This window comes from Hydractinia symbiolongicarpus, chromosome 14 (genome assembly GCF_029227915.1).
Source record: "Hydractinia symbiolongicarpus strain clone_291-10 chromosome 14, HSymV2.1, whole genome shotgun sequence".
Lineage (NCBI taxonomy): Eukaryota > Metazoa > Cnidaria > Hydrozoa > Anthoathecata > Hydractiniidae > Hydractinia > Hydractinia symbiolongicarpus.
In genome coordinates, this window is record NC_079888.1 from 4,629,669 (window position 1) to 4,646,603 (window position 16,935).

The 16,935-nt window shown below is 32.6% G+C and overlaps 3 protein-coding genes and 1 non-coding gene across 4 annotated transcripts; 1 reads left to right on the forward strand and 3 right to left on the reverse strand.

Annotated features, from left to right (window-relative positions):
• Positions 1-228: 228 nt before the first annotated feature.
• Positions 229-3,358, reverse strand: LOC130625431 (uncharacterized). The gene has a single exon (XM_057440524.1). It carries the CDS (start codon positions 3,190-3,192, stop codon positions 2,107-2,109), a length of 1,086 nt encoding a protein of 361 aa, XP_057296507.1. The 5' UTR covers positions 3,193-3,358; the 3' UTR covers positions 229-2,106.
• LOC130625429 (uncharacterized) lies at positions 3,322-13,989 on the reverse strand. Its single transcript, XM_057440522.1, has 6 exons — positions 12,741-13,989; positions 12,428-12,626; positions 11,974-12,067; positions 11,500-11,892; positions 10,813-11,391; positions 3,322-4,225 (listed from the first exon to the last, which is right to left on the reverse strand). The coding sequence occupies exons 1-6, from the start codon at positions 13,144-13,146 to the stop codon at positions 4,178-4,180; spliced, it is 1,719 nt and encodes a 572-aa protein (XP_057296505.1). The 5' UTR covers positions 13,147-13,989; the 3' UTR covers positions 3,322-4,177.
• LOC130625430 (uncharacterized) lies at positions 8,319-10,804 on the reverse strand. Its single transcript, XM_057440523.1, has 2 exons — positions 10,253-10,804; positions 8,319-10,100 (listed from the first exon to the last, which is right to left on the reverse strand). Exons 1-2 carry the CDS (start codon positions 10,274-10,276, stop codon positions 8,415-8,417), a joined length of 1,710 nt encoding a protein of 569 aa, XP_057296506.1. The 5' UTR covers positions 10,277-10,804; the 3' UTR covers positions 8,319-8,414.
• Positions 13,990-14,173: 184 nt separating the features above from the next.
• Trnav-aac (transfer RNA valine (anticodon AAC)) lies at positions 14,174-14,246 on the forward strand. The gene has a single exon. It is a non-coding gene; the product is annotated as a tRNA-Val (tRNA).
• Positions 14,247-16,935: the final 2,689 nt, after the last annotated feature.

Sequence of the window (16,935 nt, forward strand, 5' to 3'; positions counted from 1 at the left end):
TTGCAAAATTAGTTTATTAACTAATTATTAACAGTCGGTAACAATATAGGATAATAGCATGTATGTACCAGACACTGGGCCGTCTCTATGGTTTGTTTATTATTCTTATCGTTTAGGCTCAGTATAGTAGCTAGCTTTGAATTATGATGCTGGCTAATTTATGTCAGGAGAGTTAAGAAAATTGCGGTCAGGTATCGACAAGGGAAAAGGGGTAAAAAATAGACAAAATTGGACGTCTTTAATGGATAGCCCCATGGTACCTCTCACGAAAATACATCACGGCAAGTGTTACACCAGTCATGAATGTTCTAAAATAAATTAAAACGATATAAATTATGTCACGTATATATATTTTATACATCGTAAAATCTATTTATTTGTTTGTTTAATGCAATTCTGATTAACATTATTTTCCGTGCTTTGTTTTGCTAAAATTTCTCTTTGCGAAAAATCCACGTTGTACTAGATGGTCCCAACTCTTGACAATCTGAACTCTTTATTTTTCTGACAATGTTTGTCCAAAAATTTTCACATTTTCCTTATTTTTTCAGTCTTTTCAGCCACTGCAATATCTCGAATTTTGTTATCTCGAACTATTTTTTTCTGGTTCCTTTAGCTCATTATTTCACGTTATCTAGAAATATTTTCTGAACAAAAACATTCGATTTTATAAAAATTAATTTTACTAATTCTCTTTAAAACACAGAACTTCAAAATGTTACGACGCTTTTTCTAAACAAATTCCATACTATTATCCATATATATTCTGTTTATGTTTCTCGTTTTCGGCTAAACGTAAACTATAGTAAACAAGTACGAGCCTTCGCTATCTCGAAATTCGAACTTCGATATGTCGAGCATCTTTTATCGCAAACTTTCGATATCTCGACTTTTTTTTCGGTCCCCTGAATGTTGAAGATACCGAGAGTCGACTGTATTTCAAAATGAGTTACGGATTACAAAATTCTAAAATTTTGATTTAAAATTTTAAGTTATTCTGAACAAAGTATAGGATCTGCTGCATACGCTTTTTCAAATTCATTTATGTTGTTGAAAAAGCAAAATATGTAATAAATTTAATGTATATATATTTGTATAAATTAAGAAAAGATAACGACATAATTGTCATTTTAAATGTAGATTAAAAGTATACTTCACTCCTAAATACAAGATCAATCTATTATAGTGGAAATTATTTAGTGTTATAAACATCAGGCTATGCTCAGGATACAAACACAGTTGCCATTAGGGAGGACTTTTGCCAGGAAAACTTTACACTCAGAATAATTTGACACTTTTTTCTACAGACAAAGTTAGATGTCATTTGTATTGTCCCTTCACACTTTTAGGCTGCAAAGCACATTTCATAGATTTGATTAAATTTATGTCGAATTTTTGACCTGCCCTTAGTAAGAACAATGCATGGGAACAGAATAATACTAAAATTATATAAAAAATAATGATAATAAGAATAAGAATAATCGATACACGTAACATCCATTTACAATGATTTTTCTTGTAGAAATGCATAAGGAATATTTATCTAACATACACAAAAACAAACAAGGAAACAACAAACAAATAAAACTTGTCGCTAGCTACAGTCTAAACCGCAATTAGACAATGGAGAATAAAGATAATTAACCGACACATCAATAGGTCAGCAATAAGTCAATTAGATATGTAAAGGGAGATAAAAGCAAATAACATATACGTACACAAAAACAAAACAAGTAAAGAAATTACATTTCTAAAATTGCTATTAGTATATAAATACTCAGTTCAGTAGCTAAGATGAGCATAATTGTAATCCTTACAGCACAAAGTTAAATTAGTAGAACGTACAAATTGTAGTATAATTGTAGTATTATAATTAGACCAAAAAAAATGTCACCAAATCAAGCACTTAGATACTTTAACCACCTGTCACTATCTTATGTCCAAAGCATACATAAGTTATGTTAATTGGGAAAAAATTGTTGATAGAATATCTCTTTGTTTGACTAAATTTTGGCACAGGGTATGCCAAAAAGCTTTCTGGCGTACCCTGTCTTTTTCCTCATCGTTTTTTTTAAGTCACAAATTGAACGTATACTTGATGGCAGCCTAAATAGAGTTTAAATCCTCAGTTGTGCATGGTGGTACCATTAACCATTCTTCATCATCAAATATTTCCAAAAAATACGACTGATACAAAATTTCATAAATCTTCTCTTCAATTGGTTCACATCCAGATGCCAAAAGATATTTATCTTTCTTTTTCGTCAGAAATGGCTTAGGTAAGAAATTCATATGAGGAACATTTTTAAGTTCTTCGAAAAATGTGAGTAAATCAAATTTAAAAAAGTTATCCCATCGCTCATCAAGAGTGACAATTCCCCATTCCTTATCAGTGTTCTCGTCAGAATCCCACACTACGTTGCCACATTTCTGAACAATTTTACCTTTACTAACATCCGTTACATAGATATAACCCATCAGTTGAAACAAATCATAAATATTTTTTCTAACGGTTTTAATACTCATGCGGTTTTTGGCTTCAATAACAATATCGTCTGATATACCATCAACTTTTCCACCAATTCTGAAAATATACTCATCATCTTTATAAATATCTTTGTAGTACATTTTATCATTCCGCGACTTAATTACAACACCAGTTTTTTCCTGTGTTTTATCAAGAATTTTCTTTTCATTTACTGTACCACAAGTTTTGTTCAATTTTGATTCCATACTTTTCTTTAATTTTATCACATTCTCTTCTGGAACCCTATCTTTTTCAGCAGCTTTGTGTATTTTTTTTGCATAATCTTGCATAATAACATCAACCTCTTCTTTAGTCTTTGGTCTTTTTTGACCGATTATCTTTGTAAACTCCCTTTCCACCTTGTCAATTTCTTCTGCTTCTTCCACCTCATCATCAACAACAACATACCCATTTTCTTCAAAATACTTCCTCGCTAAACTTTTATTATTTTGACACCAATATTTTAGCAAAGTATGTTCCCTCGGACACCATCGGTTTGCTTCAGCAATTGAGCCAAAATCACTTATACTAACGTAAAGAACTTTCGGCATTTTTCCTTTTAAAACAGTGCCAGTGACTGTCGCTTCCTTTTCCATTATGTCTTTTTCTAAGAATCCCGATGCCACCCACTTAGGGTCCAGGACTTTAGCGATGGTCTTGATCATACACTTAACATTCACTTTTCAGACCATGTATAAATGACGTAATGTATCGGTATGAGCGCGTGTGATTGGTTGCCTTTATTTGTCTCATAATGGCCGCTCTGTTTGCACACAGTTGCTTCCCGTCTAGCATTTTTGACGAAAATTTTGGTAATATAGCAAGGGAAATGTGCCAGGTATTATTCTTAAGGGTTCTTCTCCATCATTGTTAAGTTTAGCTACCCTGCAGTATTTACTATAAGCTGTATGCAAATTATTTTATATCATGCACAGAAGCCAGCCAGGGTATTTCCTCCAAACATCAACACTCCTAAATTTCTTCATCGTATTTAATGTTTTGACTTTCTGTTGACTTGATAACAATAGACAGATAAACTTTAGAATATATAGCTATGAAAAATATATACATATTTTTTAAATGGCATTGCGGGATGTGTGGTAGCTAGCTATAATAGCTAGCTTACCGTATCTGTACGTAAAAATTAACATTTTTAAAAAGTATGTATTTGCCTATCTGTGTTGCAGTATTTGATGTTATTCGTTTACTTTTAGTGTTTAGCTTTTTTGACTCTGACATCTGCCTGGCAGGGAAAAAATGCTTAAGCTTGGACCAGACAGAGATCTTTTGTATGGATTTCTTCTCACAGAAACATCGTTGGAGCAGATTGATGCCTTGTGATTTATTTGAATCCATTTATAGTATTACCAATGCCTTTGTATGGATAAATGGACTGAAGATGGCCTCGTTTCACGTATCGTTTCCATTTTTTTCCAAAACACCCTGATGTTGGAAATGTACACAAAGGAAACCGTCTATAAGATGCTCAAAAATTCTTGTTCTCTAAACAAGTGTATTTGCCAGTTGGACCAAGCCTACAAATCAGGGATTCCGTGATAAAGGTATTCCTTTTTTCTGCCAATTTTAAGTAGCACCATAAAGGGATGCTGTGTTCTATTATAGTATACCAGTTCAAATAAGGCTGGGCTGTCATAAATATGTTCTAGTTTCCATATTTTGAATGCATGACCAGTTTTGCTAAAAAATAAATTTGAAAAAAAACTCCCAGAAAAAGTTTTTTTGCACCTTACAGTCAAAGTCAATGTCAATTCCGGGCAATCTCACCATAAAAAAAACTGTCATGCATATGATGACTTCAGATATTACTATACAAACTCTAGAACTGCTTTCAATATACATGTACAGACACTGTGTTTAAAAAATGTATAAATTTCTTTAGTAGGCATTTTATATACCTTATTTGGTTCTGTTTTTTTTACGTATTAGAAAGCATGCTCATGTATACAAAAAGCTTTTTGTAAACATTGGCAAATCATTTAAAGGTATAGCTGGCCAAAAATTAAAAAATTAATTTTATTTCTACCTATCTGTAACAATACTACTTTAGTTGATGTTTTGCGAAATTAATAACTTTAAATGTTAGCTTTTTAGCATGGCAGCTACCCTCAATTAATGCCAGTTTACTTTTAGTGTGTTGATATGTTTGATAGGCACTTAAATTTGATATTCCAGTTAAGTATGCATTTCAATAAAAAAAATAGAAAAGGAAACAAAGAATGTTTTGGACTTGGGTGGAATGACCTAAAGAAAGGAGAAAGAGGTTATAGCTTTTAAAAATGAGTGATAAATATAGGAAAGAAAATATGGCTTAAGCCCCATTGTGTGTAGTCAAGAAAAGTCAATAAACTAGCATGTTGTTGCTGCTAACAAAGGGAAAGTCCTTTGGTGCAATAAGTAAGTTTATAGTGACAGAAATATTATGATTTTGTGTTAAAATATTATTTACTCATGTGCACACATAAACATTGGACAGAAAAGTTAAATAGCAGGCTCTAACAAATAAGTTATACTCAAATTGCTGGGACTTGTATATACTTAAAATGTTATAAAATTAACTAAGAAAATTCAGGTTTTAATTCAGATTTTTAATTTTAAATTCAAAATTTTATTATGACAGAACATTTGTTTTGTTATAATAAATATTAGTTATTTTAAATATATTTAAATGTATTTTAGGGTGTGAGTTTTTGTGTCTTTTTGTACACATTAAATGTTAAATGCAAGAACATTTAGGCTCAAGTTTTACCTGAGAAAGTTTGCTCAATTAAGAAGACATGAATTTCCATTTTGTTATCATGTATTTTATGCTTCGTTATAGATTGTGAATGTTAAAAAATAATTTTTTGAGGAAACTTTGTATATTTGTTGAAGTTTCACATAACTTGTTTAAAAAAAGTATACAAGAGTCATAAATATTTTTTAACAGATTGTTCCAATTCCTACTTTTGTTTTTTCATGTTGTGTACTTATTTTTTTATAGTATATACAGCCAAAGCTACGATGCCGAGGACAGTAGAGATATATCCCTAAAACAAGTGAAGTTTATAATTTTATCCTAAATTTTTAATCTCTTTTTTAATAGATGAATGTTGGTGCTGTTTTTTCATTTTTTTCATTTTTAAGTTCTATTTTATATATAAAATGATTTCGTCTATTTTTTTTCCTCAATGCAAATTCAACTACAAAGTGTCTGTTCTTATTTCAATTTAAAAAGTCTTAATAACACAATAGTCGGACCCTTTTATATTACCAAATCTGTACATTCTTATCAATTCTTGTGTGCAAAATTTGAGAGAATTGTTCTATTAGTTTGTCATTTTTATTTCTAGTGAAATTTCATATTAGAAAGTGCAATAGAATGAATATGCATTATGCACAATAATTTAGTTAGTGATTTTGATCTAAAATAAAAGTTTATCAAAAGTTTATTTGGAAACTGTTTTGAGCGACATACCTAATGTGATTATAAATTACATCAGCTTTATTGACATTAAATCGCAAAACTGCAAAAGATGCATGAACCTAACTGTACTACCACAGACGTGGTTGTGCAAAATATTTCCTTGTCTAATATTGTTCTGACTGATATTTACTTAGTCGTTGTATTTATGAAATAGAGTATAAATTATATAATTATACTTTTGATAAATTATTAAAACTAATTACATATGGTTTATTTATTTGCTTACAGCCTACCAATGCCTATCCAAACCATTAAAGAATTCTTATTTCAAGAAGCAATCCATGCACATAATTGAAGTTCACATTTTTTGCAAGTGTTTTGCAAAATATTTATAAGAGGAATTCTGTTTTTTTTCTGAGTAAGATTCTGTTGCTTCAGCAATATATGCCAATACAAAGCACTTAGGGAGAATTCTCAGGCCAACAATCAATCATACACATGAAATAATATAACATTTTTAAATAAGGCCTTTACAACAAATTTTAAAGAAAATTTCTGTTTTTAAAAGCAATTCATACATATGCGATTCGATTGTTTTAGCAACTTATGTCTACAAAAAGCATTTTAGAAAAAATTCCCAGAACAACAATCAATCCATACACATGAAATAATTTAACATTTTTTAATAAGGCCTTTACAAAACAAATTTATGAGAATTTTTGTTTCTAAAAGCTATCCATACATACGAGATTCGGTTGTTTTAGCAACTTATGTCTACAAAAAGCATTTTAGAAAAAATTCCCAGAAGAACAATCAATCCATACACATGAAATAATATAACATTTTTTAACAAGGGCTTTACAACAAATTCTAAAGAGAACTTCTGTTTTTAAAAGCAATCCATACATATGAGATTCGGTTGTTTTAGCAACTTATGTCTACAAAAAGCATTTTAGAAAACATTCCCAGAACAACAATCATTCCATACACATGAAATAAAGGCCTCTATGAAACATATGAAGAGAAATACCGTTCTGAAAGTAATCAATTAATTCGCGAAAAGTTCTTCTATTGAGCTAATGGAAGAACTTTTCGCAAATTTCGCTATTTGTAAATGTTTCTTCTGCAAAACCTTTCACAATAGGTCAATTCGCGAAAAACATTTTCGCGAAATTATCACAAATAGCTCTCTTCCCTACGCGCGCGGTACCTATGTCTTCTTTAATACAAACGTGAGTATGCTACTGATAACAAGTATTTGTGAATGTCAGCTATAATTTTTTTCTTATTGCACGAGGCATAAAGACTTTAACCCTGCAAGGTATTTCAAGACCTCCCTGTACAATAAAAGACATAATATATGATGTGGATATTACCGTTGAAGTGAAAAAGGGCGTTCATCACTAGTCTCAAAACAGTAAAAAAGAACGAAATATTCTAATATGTTCTATGATGAATTTCAATGGATTGAGGGGAAAAAATAAATCGATAATTAATTATTTTTTCTTTGGTTCGATTCGCAAAAAATTCTTCCGCGAAGGAGAAAAACTTTCGAATTGAAGACTAGGCTATGATCTTATTGCTTATACGCACTCCATTTGTGTTGTTTCGTTGAATTTTGGTCAAAAACTGTCTTTCAGGAGAAAATGTTTCAAATTGAAGACTAGGCTATGATTTTATTGCCTATACGCACTCCGTTTGTGTTGTTTCGTTGAATTTTGGTTGAAAAACTGTTTTTCAGGAGAAAAACTATTTTTCAGGAGAAAAACTTTCGAATTGAAGACTAGGCTATGATCTTATTGCCTATACGCACTCCGTTTGTGTTGTTTCGCTGAATTTTGGTCGAAAAACTGTTTTTCAGGAGAAAAACTTTCGAATTGAAGACTGGGCTATGATTTTATTCCTTTTACGCACTCCGTTTGTGTTGTTTCGTTGAATTTTGGTCGAAAAACTGTTTTTCAGGAGAAAAACTTTCGAATTGAAGACTAGACTGAGATTTTATTCCTTATACGCACTCCGTTTGTGTTGTTTCGTTGAATTTTGGTCGAAAAACTGTTTTTCAGGAGAAAAACTTTCGAATTGAAGACTAGACTGAGATTTTATTCCTTATACGCACTCCGTTTGTGTTGTTTCGTTGAATTTTGGTCGAAAAACTGTTTTTCAGGAGAAAAAGTTTTGAATTGAAGACTAGGCTATGATTTTATTGCCTATACGCACTCCGTTTGTGTGTTTCGTTGAATTTTGGTCGAAAAACTGTTTTTCAGGAGAAAAAGTTTTGAATTGAAGACTAGGCTATGATTTTATTGCCTATACGCACTCCGTTTGTGTGTTTCGTTGAATTTTTGGTCGAAAAGAATATTTTTCAGGAATGAATAGAAATTAATTTAAAGAAAACAATTTTCAATATTATGAACTTATTATCTTCGATACATAAAAAACTCAGTACAAACAAACAATGAGATTTCAATCATCAGCACGTCCAGACAGCGCAATGTTCAATTTTCTATTATGTGATTCATCTTTGTGTTGATTCCACAAGTAAATAAAAAATTGCAGATACAACGCAAAATGCGTTTGGGACATCAATTTACAAGAGGACTTTATGTTTTGAATATAACTATTAAATTGCTCACAAATGGAAGAATTTATCGCACTTGAAGCAAGAAGACGGTTGTACTTGAAAGCGTTGGTGCATTTGTGCGTATAACCATGAAATACGTCGTGGAAAAACCTTGTTTTTGCAAAAAATCCAGATTCTCGATTTTTGCAATATTTCGAAAGACTGCATGCAAAATCGTAAAAAATGTCGTCAGGAGCGCTGTTGATATGGGTTAATAGCGACGCGGCAGGGTCCTTTCGTCCTTCGCTTCCAGGAATTGTATGGAAGCCGTAGCAATGTCCATGTAAAGGACAAAACCAAAGAAATACGTAGGTTGTTCCTTTTTTCGAAACTGTTGGAAAGCGTTTCTCACATGCGTTGTCTGGTGGGTCATCAAAATTGGCATGGATACGTTCTTTTGTGTCAATAGTGAACTGTCGCATTTTACGAACTTGACAACCATGTGTATTAAAGTAATATGCGCGTCCATATTTAGCAGGGTTGTAAGTTTTCGGTATAGGTACTGGATCTTCCGGTGGTTCATCATGAGAGTGTACATTTTTTATAAATGCCACCAGGTATCTAAGTAACAATATAACATCGTTGCTTGGAAGTTCAGTCGATGACGATATAGAGGATGCGAATAACAAGGAAGATAACTCAGGAGCATAAAACCTCAGTTCGTACAAAAATAATCGTAGGTCGGCGGTTGTTAATTCTTCATCAGTAATCTTTTGAACAAAATCTAACACGTCTTGACAAAAACGAAATGGCAACACAGTGTCTACTGAAGCGTCGGATGAAAGTAAAAGAAAGAACTTGGCCAATGCATACCGTTCTTTGCTATCCGAATTGGTAGAAATCATTTTTTGATATGCAGGTCGAGCATACTCAGTTATAAATTCTGTAATGCCTGTCTCAACCACACCAGGGTCGCAATCAATAATCTTTTGGCACTGCTCCTTTAACAAATTTCTCGCCTGACTGAAATCCCGAGAATCATGGTCGGGGGTATTAAATATAAAGCAACGATTAAGCCGTTTTAATGTTGTCTCCAAAATTTCCCCACCCTCAGTATTTTCGATGGGATCAACGAAAGTATTTTTAAAACCCACTCCTAACTTTGTACCGTCACAGGCTAATATTTTACTTTCGCCTCCACACAACCTACATTGCTGACGAAATTCAATTTGCATAGCTGAAACCCATGCGAAGAACCAATCAATAAAAACTGGAACTGACATAAACTTTTGGGCACCGTGATTCCTTCTCCTGTAACTGTTATTCATAACCGTCACGAAACCGCTAAACGTTTGACCACTTGTTTTTACTGCATCAACAAAATCCCAGCCTATTTCATAACCCGCACAAGTAGCTGATGAAAGCCTGAATATGGATTCATTCCATCCATCCCATTTACGTTCACAACAATTCTGCAAGCACAAACGCATGAAAACGTTGCACTTCACCACTTTCCTGTCCAAATACAATTTAGACTCCGTTGACTTTCCAATAATTCCTTGTGGGAATTCATCTGAAAACCAACCAGCCTAAAGTGACAATTTTAATTATATTTATAAAGAAAGTCTTAGCGATAAGTTCTACATTTTGTTATAAGGATTATTCCCTACACATAATGCATGCACAAAAAAACAAAAAACATTCTATTTACTAAAGACAGTATACTTTGCCTTATACTAACCTCACATGGGCATGTTCCATTCATATCAGGTACAAAATCGATGTCTTCGTTTTCCTCACTCCAATTATCTCTTAATTTTAGATTATCTTGCAATCTTGTAGAAAAAGGATCGCCATCTACGACACACTTGCTGGGACATTTAAGATTAAATTGCCACAAACCAGTTTCCTCATTGAATACATCTTTCCACTATAATTCAGAGTTATGATTATAAGACATTATATGATATTAAATAATCATATTTAATAGTCAAGCTTCACCTTATTATCTTACAAATGGTAAGCGACGCTCTAACCACTGAGCTATCTTCATTTCAGAAGAGCTGGATTTGAACCAGCGACCTTCGCTTTGGAAATACAATGTGTAACTTACGTAACAGTCGTGTAGTCTAACTTTATTGTCAGGTTCTGTATGGTGGTTAATAATAACTGTAGCGTGGTTTTATGCCGTTAACAAATAAAAGAAAATAAGTCCACTGATAATACACTTAAATAGATTGGGAATATATAGTTTAAAAGTAAAAAAAAAAAAATAGATAATAGATAATAGAAAGTACACACCTTATTATCAGGAAGAAAATTAGCATTATTACTATCTTCATCACTGATATCATCAACGTCATCAGATTCATTATTGGTCAAATAGAAGTCTCGAAATGACACCAAATGAGGACATAAGTCAAAAGCAGTGGTTATGTTTTTGATTGACCTTTTTGATCCTTTGTCAATAACACATAACGAATTTTTGCATTGAACAACTTTTCTATTTGTTCCAGACACTTTGAAAAGAGATACAATTGCAGCAGAATCTTCATGGGTGATCGAGAATTTGCGGACATTTAATTTAGCAGGAAGTTCCTCAACAACTGTTTCTGAGCACTTTAAGCCATCATTAATAACTGACATATTCACAAGGCTGACATCAGCACTCACAGGCTCTGGAATATGATCAGAAGATGGGAGAAGTGAAACAACACTGGCAAGCAAACGCACATGTAAACAAGAAACACCCAGCCACCTAACATCAAATCTTTCTGGAGCTTCAACACAGGTTTGAGATACAGAAAATATTTTGCAATTGCAATAATAGGTTGGACCAGTACTTGTGGTAGTTGAAAATACATGAACATATTCAAAATGCTACAAAATATAAATAGTATAAAGTTACAAAACATGACTAAAGGTTGTTGAACAGCTGTAGAACCAATAACCTAAAAATAATTAAAAAGTCAAAAAATATATACAAACCATAAATTCACCAGTGTTACAATCGTAATCATTCATGACAACAACATTCTTTGTAGCTGATTTAACTCTCCATTTGAAGGTGCCATAGTTGAACAACTGTCCACAAAAATACTGATACAACGATTCACTGGAGGAAGCTACATTTTGAAGTTTTCTACTCTCCATAATATCAACCTGTATATTAGAGTCAGAGGCATCTGCTTCATCACCATCACTCTCTTCTGCATTCTTCCTGTTGTTTCTCTTTGAAATCAGGTGGAATTTCCTTTTTCTTGTTGTGCTTGGCAATTTTTTATTTTTATAATAAGGTATTTCTACTATGTTACCAAGAATGCAATTTAAAACAGCAATCACTACTTCGCTAGCTTCTTCAGAACCTCTGAAATTACATGCCTATAAATATGAAAATAAAAATAAAATTGTTTAAAAAATCCCTGTTATTCAAACTTGGAGCACCATGTATATGCTGCTAACCTGAAGAATTCTGTTTCTTGGAGATGCTGGATATCTTCTACAGCTTGTTGAGAACTTTTGAACATACTTTACCTCTACTTGCTTTATCTCATCACTACACCATACCCATTTATGAAAGTTAGGTATTGAAGAAATATAAAAAAACTGAGACTCCAAGGATAGCTCATGGTGAATCATTGGTAGTTTAAATGACACAAGTTCAGTTGATTGAACTTTGTTGGCACGGTAGGTCAATAATAGGTTTTCCCACAAAGACGGTTCTTGATCACAAACCATGTACCTGTTATACATAACATATATATATATATATATATATATATATATATATATATATATATATATATATATATATATATATATATATATATATATATATATATATATATATATATATATATATATTATATATATATATATATATTATTTATACTACTTTTTTATTCCACACATTTACCTTCTTTCAAATCCACTATCCAAAGAAGTTGTTGGCTTTTGAAGGCGATGCATAACATAGCATATGAAGAAGAGACATTTACAATTGCTTTTTTCAACAGATGGTTTCACATTATTGACAATATTTTTGATGCTATTTGGATTGTCAATCAAAACTCTTCTGTATGACCTATCCTTGGCATACTGAGGTGTATGTTTACCTGAATGAAGGAATGAATATATATGAACATTTAAAACATGTACAAAATTAAACAAAAATTGATTGGTTTCATAATTATATAACAAATATCCACAGTTTTATTAAATATTTGCACCTTTTTTCAAAGCCTTGAATAAGGACATATTCCTTTTGGAGCATATATCAACATCCATTTCATTATAAAATTGGTAAGGAAGAAGGCTATATAATGATAGATCTTCCTTAATCTTTTCATGTGCAACATTTCGGTAGAATCCAGAAAAGCCTCCTGCTTCAAAGAATCTTGCAATGTGATGTATATTTTCGCCATCTGGAACTGACAAAACAGTACAGCTGAATATGCTGTCACTTGATCCAGAGGCAGATAAATTCAAACAGTTATCCTCCAGTTTTAAAAGTGGTGAATCAGGTGACAAAACCTCTTGTTGTAATATGTTTGTCAAGGAATTCTCCAAAAAGATTGCATCATTGCACTTGTTTAAATTATGTATGATATTATCTATAACTGTAGGATCAACCATTTTGTTTCTAAAATGATATTATAATGAAAATCAACTATTTTTGTTTGAATATAATATATTCAAACAAAATTATCAGTTCGTTTCCTCACACATTCTTAGGACTTTATATTAATTGAAATAAATTAGAAGACATCAATCTCACTGGATAATGGTTTTAAGAAGAAATTCAGTGTAAAAAGACCTCTCTTCACCTAATCCCAGCATCTTCTTTTTCTGCCACGCAAATGCCAAAGCCAAAAAGCTTACTACTGAAAAGTAAACAAATTATGTCACAATAGAATCCATCTATGCGGTCCTTCTTTTTTGCCTGCTATTTTTTTGCCTGGATACATGCACGTAGCTACAATAATCTGTAAATTTGCTCCTTAACTTTTAGATTACAACAGTAGCTTTAACCTTTCCCACAGTGATGATTGGCTAATAAAAAACCTATAGTTAGTTTGTAGGAGGATTAAGGCTCTGCAAGCCTAGCATGTAGCATGGTCTAGCATCACACGCTCTCTAGCTATCATCATCATCATCATTCTCGGTTAACATCCGTTTTCCATGCTAGCTCTAGATATAGTTAGCTAGCTACATAGCAACCTTAAAAAGTGCAGAAAAGAGGAAAAACAATGCAGCTACTTATATCTGTACAAATTATTAAAAAACAATTTAGCAGAAAGAAAAAGCAAACCAAAGCAAACAGAAAACAGGCCGATGAAGAACCGTTGCTTGGCTCGTTGCTTTCGCTTTCCGTACCCGAACCTGCTGGAAGCATCAAAAAATGCTAACGCAGCATTGGCCTGCAACTGACCAATAGTATTACAATATTTTATGTGGTCTGAAAAGTGAATGTTAACGTCCTCTGATAGTAAATGAGGTGTTGGTTAAACTAATAAATAGCACAGGTTAGGCTAAATTCACTCACTTACGTTATAGTAAGTATTCCCCACCAATTATATTTAGACACTATTATAAAGAATTAAATCAAAAAATAAGTAAAAAGATCATTTATCATTATCATGTTGTTTCCATCTTCTTTCAAGTTTCCGTAGTGTAGTGGTTATCACGTGCGCCTAACACGCGCAAGGTCCCCGGTTCGAGCCCGGGCGGAAACAATTAGTTTTATTTATTAAATTTAAATGCAGTTTTATATGAGAATTTCCTATCCGGCAATACTTAGGCTCTCGCCAGAAATTAGGTTCAAAGTCAAAATATTGTCTGCAAAACACGATGATAAAATAAACATTTCGTGTTCTTCGAAAGAATGCGCCCCGGAGTAAGATGAGGCAAACTAAAAATTATTTTGTGGCAGCCAGAAAATAAATTTTAAACGAGGGAAAAAATTATAGATTTCTATATCCTAAAATCTACTAAGATACATTGATAACAAATAAATAACTATATTTTACAACTAAGTATCTATATATCTTTCTTAGAATTTTCATCGCTGTGTGTGGTGAGAATAAGTAGGGTTTGGATGTACTTCAGTAAAATTTCAAAAAAAAGGGTCATTGACTTGAGATAACCTAGAGTATTTTACGTAATAGTAGTGGCAGCATTTTATAACCTTCTTTGAACTTAAGAAATATCTAATGGCTAACAACAATACTGTTTTATGTTTTGCCTCTCTTTTCCATACAACAAACAACGAGCTTCAAACGATGAAGTATGCTGAGATTGCTTCAAATTTATAAATCTACAGACCGGAAACATTCAACAACAAATCGAACACGCAATATCTTTATTTTTATTTTGTTTTGATTTTTTTTTGATTCATTACTTTGTGCGTATTGACCTATGACAATCACAATAAGGTAGAATATATTCCATTGTTTTTTTAATTTAGCCACCTGTTTGGCAAATGTGTAAAAACACTCAGTTATAAATAATTCAACACTCACGAAGATGTACACAAAACTGGTATTTTTACCAAACTGTTTTATATTTTTGGGTGTAGTGTGTTGTCGTTCTGCAAAGTTTCGGGTGAAATTTTACCGTTTTTATGTGAAAAACATCAAGTTTTTATGGCTCTACGAATATTTTTAATATCGAAACATTTTTAGTCTTAAGCGTACACTCTGCATAAACCGGACATAGTTTCTCACATGATCGAATTCAAACTAGATTCGCGTAGTTTGATTAAAAAGGATGACTGCTCCTGCTTTTGATGAAGAGTTGGTCATGCTCATGTTGTCAGATAATGCACCAACTATCATTTGCAAAACTACAAATACGTGTTTTGGTAGGTTAACTAGTAAACTTGAAACTTTTGACATCTTATGTTGTTATTCTGTTTTCTTGAAAGGTATTTGCCTTCTTCTTATATAACTTCTCATTTATAATTCTTCTGTGAGCGTATTTAAACAATCAATGCTGTGCGTACCAGTAATTTCTTTGTTTGCAAAACAACAAAACTGTTGTGAATCAGACTTACACGACAATGTTGACTTCTTGTGAAGCTGCTTTTATATTTTGTTAGCGTTTAATATTAAAATAACTGAAGTGAGTTGTACTGAGTCTTGTGACTTGTCTTGGTGTCTGTTAATATCTCCAATAGCGCGGCGTCCATTTTGAGCCAAAAAATAATTGAGCAGTAAAACGGATTTTGAGAGTTCTTGCAAAGCGCACCGAATCTATCGATAGTGTAACATCGTTCCCCGTCCCTCTCTGGAGTTCCCACAGATAGGGGAGCATGAGCGCGATGGAATAGTGTATCTGTTTTTAGCCTACATGTAGACCCAACTCGCTTCGCTTCTTTGATCGATTTTCGTACACTAGTGTTTAAGATTTTCTAAAAATAGTGCGCATGCGCATTAACAATTTGCCTTATAAAAGATGCTAACGATGTTATAGTTTCTGGTCCCCTCTTTTTAACAATGTTGAACTTCTAAGGCGAATCGCACAGTCTATGAGTAGGCTTTTACTCATGGTGATCAAAATAATGCTTCTGGTCGCATTTCCAACCTCATTCCTAGACCTTTATCTCCATTTTGACCTACTGATGGCGGTTCAGGCTCTGTCCCAATGGGGGGGAAGAGTATGGCCGCGTTTCTTTATCCTTATCCAGCCGTCATTCTCAAAAATTACTTTTGATTTAGCAACGAAGACTGATTTGGTCCATAAAATAATGTGCACCCTAATTGCAAAACGGTCTTTATATATCATGACTGCTTTATATGCAAAACATAATAAATTTTATAATACATGCCGCACGCTCTCGACGCCTTACGTATGACGATTAGATTTCTCTCGCAGATCTCTCACAAATTTCTGTGCTTTAAATAAAATTAGTCAAATTAATTTTTTATAAAATCGAATGTTTTGGGAAAATGTTCGAGATAACGTGGTAAAATGAGCTACAAGGAGCAGAAAAATAGTTCTACAACGCCAAAACGTTGGAGGTAACGTAGCTCGAGATAGAGAACGTAATTTTGCCTACAAGAGATTGCAGTGATTCGCTTTACATTTGCTATTTGGTGGAAAAATATATCGTGTATCCTTTAGCACGTATTCTGCTGCGCGCAGACAATACAGATATTTTTAATGGAGACACATGCAAACACATTCGTATCATGTTACGTAAAATATAAATGTTTAATTGAAAACTAAAACAAAAATTCTAAATTAAAATATTGAAAAATGGAAACAAACTTTTTAATTTTTTGATTCTGCAACTCTCAGATAACATCTATAGATTTCATTTGATATAAAAAAATATAAAGCAAAGAAAGCTACGTGATAAAAACCACTAATTCCGCAAGCCTAATGGAGAGAAAAAAAACGTGTTGTCATGAAAATTACGTC